The following is a 2,500-nucleotide window of genomic DNA, read 5'->3' as shown; positions in this document are numbered from 1 at the left end:
TGTTGTGAGGGGCCTTCACAGTGGGACCCCCCCTCCCCACGCCTCCCCCCCGCCGGGCTCCCTGGCAGGGCCAAGGTTCAACACGTCTGCTCTCAGAGCCAGAGCTGTCCAGACCCTGTGATCACTCTGCTACCCACCACATCCACCCGCTGCTCAAAACAGTGCACACACACACACACACACACCACCACTTTACCCCCTCCACTGCTGCCCAAAACATTGCATGCACGCGCACACACACACACACACATACATAAGCACGCACATACACACACACACACGCACACGCGCACACACACACACACACACACACATCCTCTCCCCCTACTGTTCAAAACACTACTGCCCCCACCAACACACATTTTATCACCAACACCTTACCCCCTCCCGCTGCCCAAGATATGACCCCCCCCCCCTTCTTCCCCCCACTGCCCAAGATATGACCCCCCCCACCTTCCCCCCACTGCCCAAGATATGCCCCCCCCCCACCTCCAATTGCCCAAGATATGACCCACCAACCAAGACCGAGTCCTGACCCCCCCACCCCCCTCCCCTCTCCCCCCACCTCCCACTGCCCAGCCCAGACCCCCCACCACCAGCCTGCCCAGCCCTGTAAACCTCAAGTGCTCATGTTACACCTTGTCAGCCAGGGGGGTCCTAAGTGTCAGTGATGCAAGGTGTTATCTGAAACACACCAGGCTGACCGACATATCCCCGGCCCCCCCCTCGCGCCCCCCCCCCCCCCCCCCACCGCCCACCCCAACTTCCTGTATCTCCTATCTAGTCATGTCTGACAGTAGCTGTCTGTGGTCGGGTCGATTCCTTTGTGAGTCCTAACATTCTCCTTGTTATTGTTTGTGTGTGTGTGTGTGTGTGACTGCGTGCGTGCATGCGCGCGTGCGTGTGTGTATGCGTGTGTGTGTGTGTGCGGTTACAGAGGTGTGCGCGGTGGACTGCGGCTCCCGCGGCGTGTGTTTCGGGGGCACCTGCCGCTGTGAGGAGGGCTGGACGGGCACCGTGTGCGACCAGAAGGCATGCCACCCCCTCTGCACCAAGAACGGAGTCTGCAAGGAGGGCAAGTGTGACTGCAACCAGGGCTGGACCGGGGAGCACTGCAGCATCGGTAGGTCGGCTACAGCCTCTGAACACACACACACACACACACACACACACACACCACCACTAAAGCTGTCTGACCATTCATGATACCCCAGGCGCTCACACCATGGAGGACAGAGCCATTTCTGGGTGTGCTGTACAGCTTTGAACTGCCAACGTTTGATCCCTCTATTTTCTCCCCGTCCCTTCATCTTCTAACCTCTCTGTCCCTCTCTTCATCCCTCTCTTCATCCCTCCTTCACCAGGGCCCAAGCTAACCCTCTCTCTCTCTCTCTCTTTCTCTCTCTCTCTCTCTCTCTCTCTCCCCGCCGTGCGCCACCTGAAGTACGCCAAGCTTACGTGTGTTTAGAATGTCAACCTCCTCCCCTCGATCAAAACGCTGACCTTAAGTTGAGGCCGTGTGGCGAAGGCTCAGAGGACAGATCTGATCTGGGGTGTCGCAGAAAATGTCTTCTTCCCCACGCTGTAGCTCACCATTAACGAGAGGGTTACGGCATTGGAAACGCTTGGCAGAGCTGTTGGGCTTTTTCCAGCGGGGGGTGTGTGTGTGTGGGGGGGGGGAGCGGGGGGGGGGGGGGAGCTAAACACCTTGCCAGCCAGCCAGCCAGCCAGGCACGTCCCCTCACCGTGCGAGCGTGATTTAGAGCTGAACGTGTGATTGTTTGTTAATTGTTTCCCCATCAGCCTCGCCGTAGCTGAAGGCATCAGCGCTATCAACTGAGTCTTGTTTGTCGGCTTGTTGAGCGCGGCGCGGCGGACTCATGACGCATGTTCTCGCTGTGTCTCGCTCAGTTAATCAACGGCAGTAATTGCTTTAACGAACGCGGCCCTGTTTTATTTTTTTATTTTTTTATTTTTTTTTGCCAGGCATCGTCATTAGGATCTGGTCATTATTTAGCCATTAATCCCTTCTTCAGTAGCCAGAGTTAGCATGTCGTCCCCAGAGTTAGCATGTCGTCCCCAGAGTTAGCATGTCGTCCCCAGAGTTAGCAAGACGTCCCCAGAGTTAGCATGTCATCCCCAGAGTTAGCAAGACGTCCCCAGAGTTAGCATGTCGTCCCCAGAGTTAGCATGTCGTCCCCAGAGTTAGCATGTCGTCCCCAGAGTTAGCATGACGTCCCCAGAGTTAGCATGTCGTCCCCAGAGTTAGCATGACGTCCCCAGAGTTAGCATGTCGTCCCCAGAGTTAACATGTCGTCCCCAGAGTTAACATGTCGTCCCCAGAGTTAGCATGACGTCCCCAGAGTTAACATGTCGTCCACAGAGTTAGCATGACGTCCCCAGAGCCAGGGGCTTCCTGTTAGCTTGCACTCTCCCTCTTAACACACTCTATTTTTCCACAAATAAGAGAGATTTAGAAACCTGTCTGGCCCATCCTTTA

General features: G+C 56.3%; 1 protein-coding gene across 1 annotated transcript in view; it reads left to right on the top strand.

The window, feature by feature from the left end:
* LOC310824714 (teneurin-3-like) overlaps positions 1-2,500 on the top strand; it is a gene marked incomplete at its 3' end in the record, with an annotated part of 14,838 nt that overhangs the window by 3,935 nt on the left and 8,403 nt on the right. The window contains exon 3 of the mRNA XM_083697975.1: positions 938-1,123. Within this exon, the coding sequence (XP_083554101.1) occupies positions 938-1,123 (186 nt within the window). The remainder of the gene's footprint in view (positions 1-937; positions 1,124-2,500) is intronic.

Source organism: Argentina silus (genome assembly GCF_951799395.1).
Source record: "Argentina silus genome assembly, contig: scaffold_598, whole genome shotgun sequence".
Taxonomy (NCBI): domain Eukaryota; kingdom Metazoa; phylum Chordata; class Actinopteri; order Argentiniformes; family Argentinidae; genus Argentina; species Argentina silus.
The sequence above is the reverse complement of the archived record's forward strand: the minus strand, read 5'-3'. Positions and strand labels throughout refer to the sequence as shown.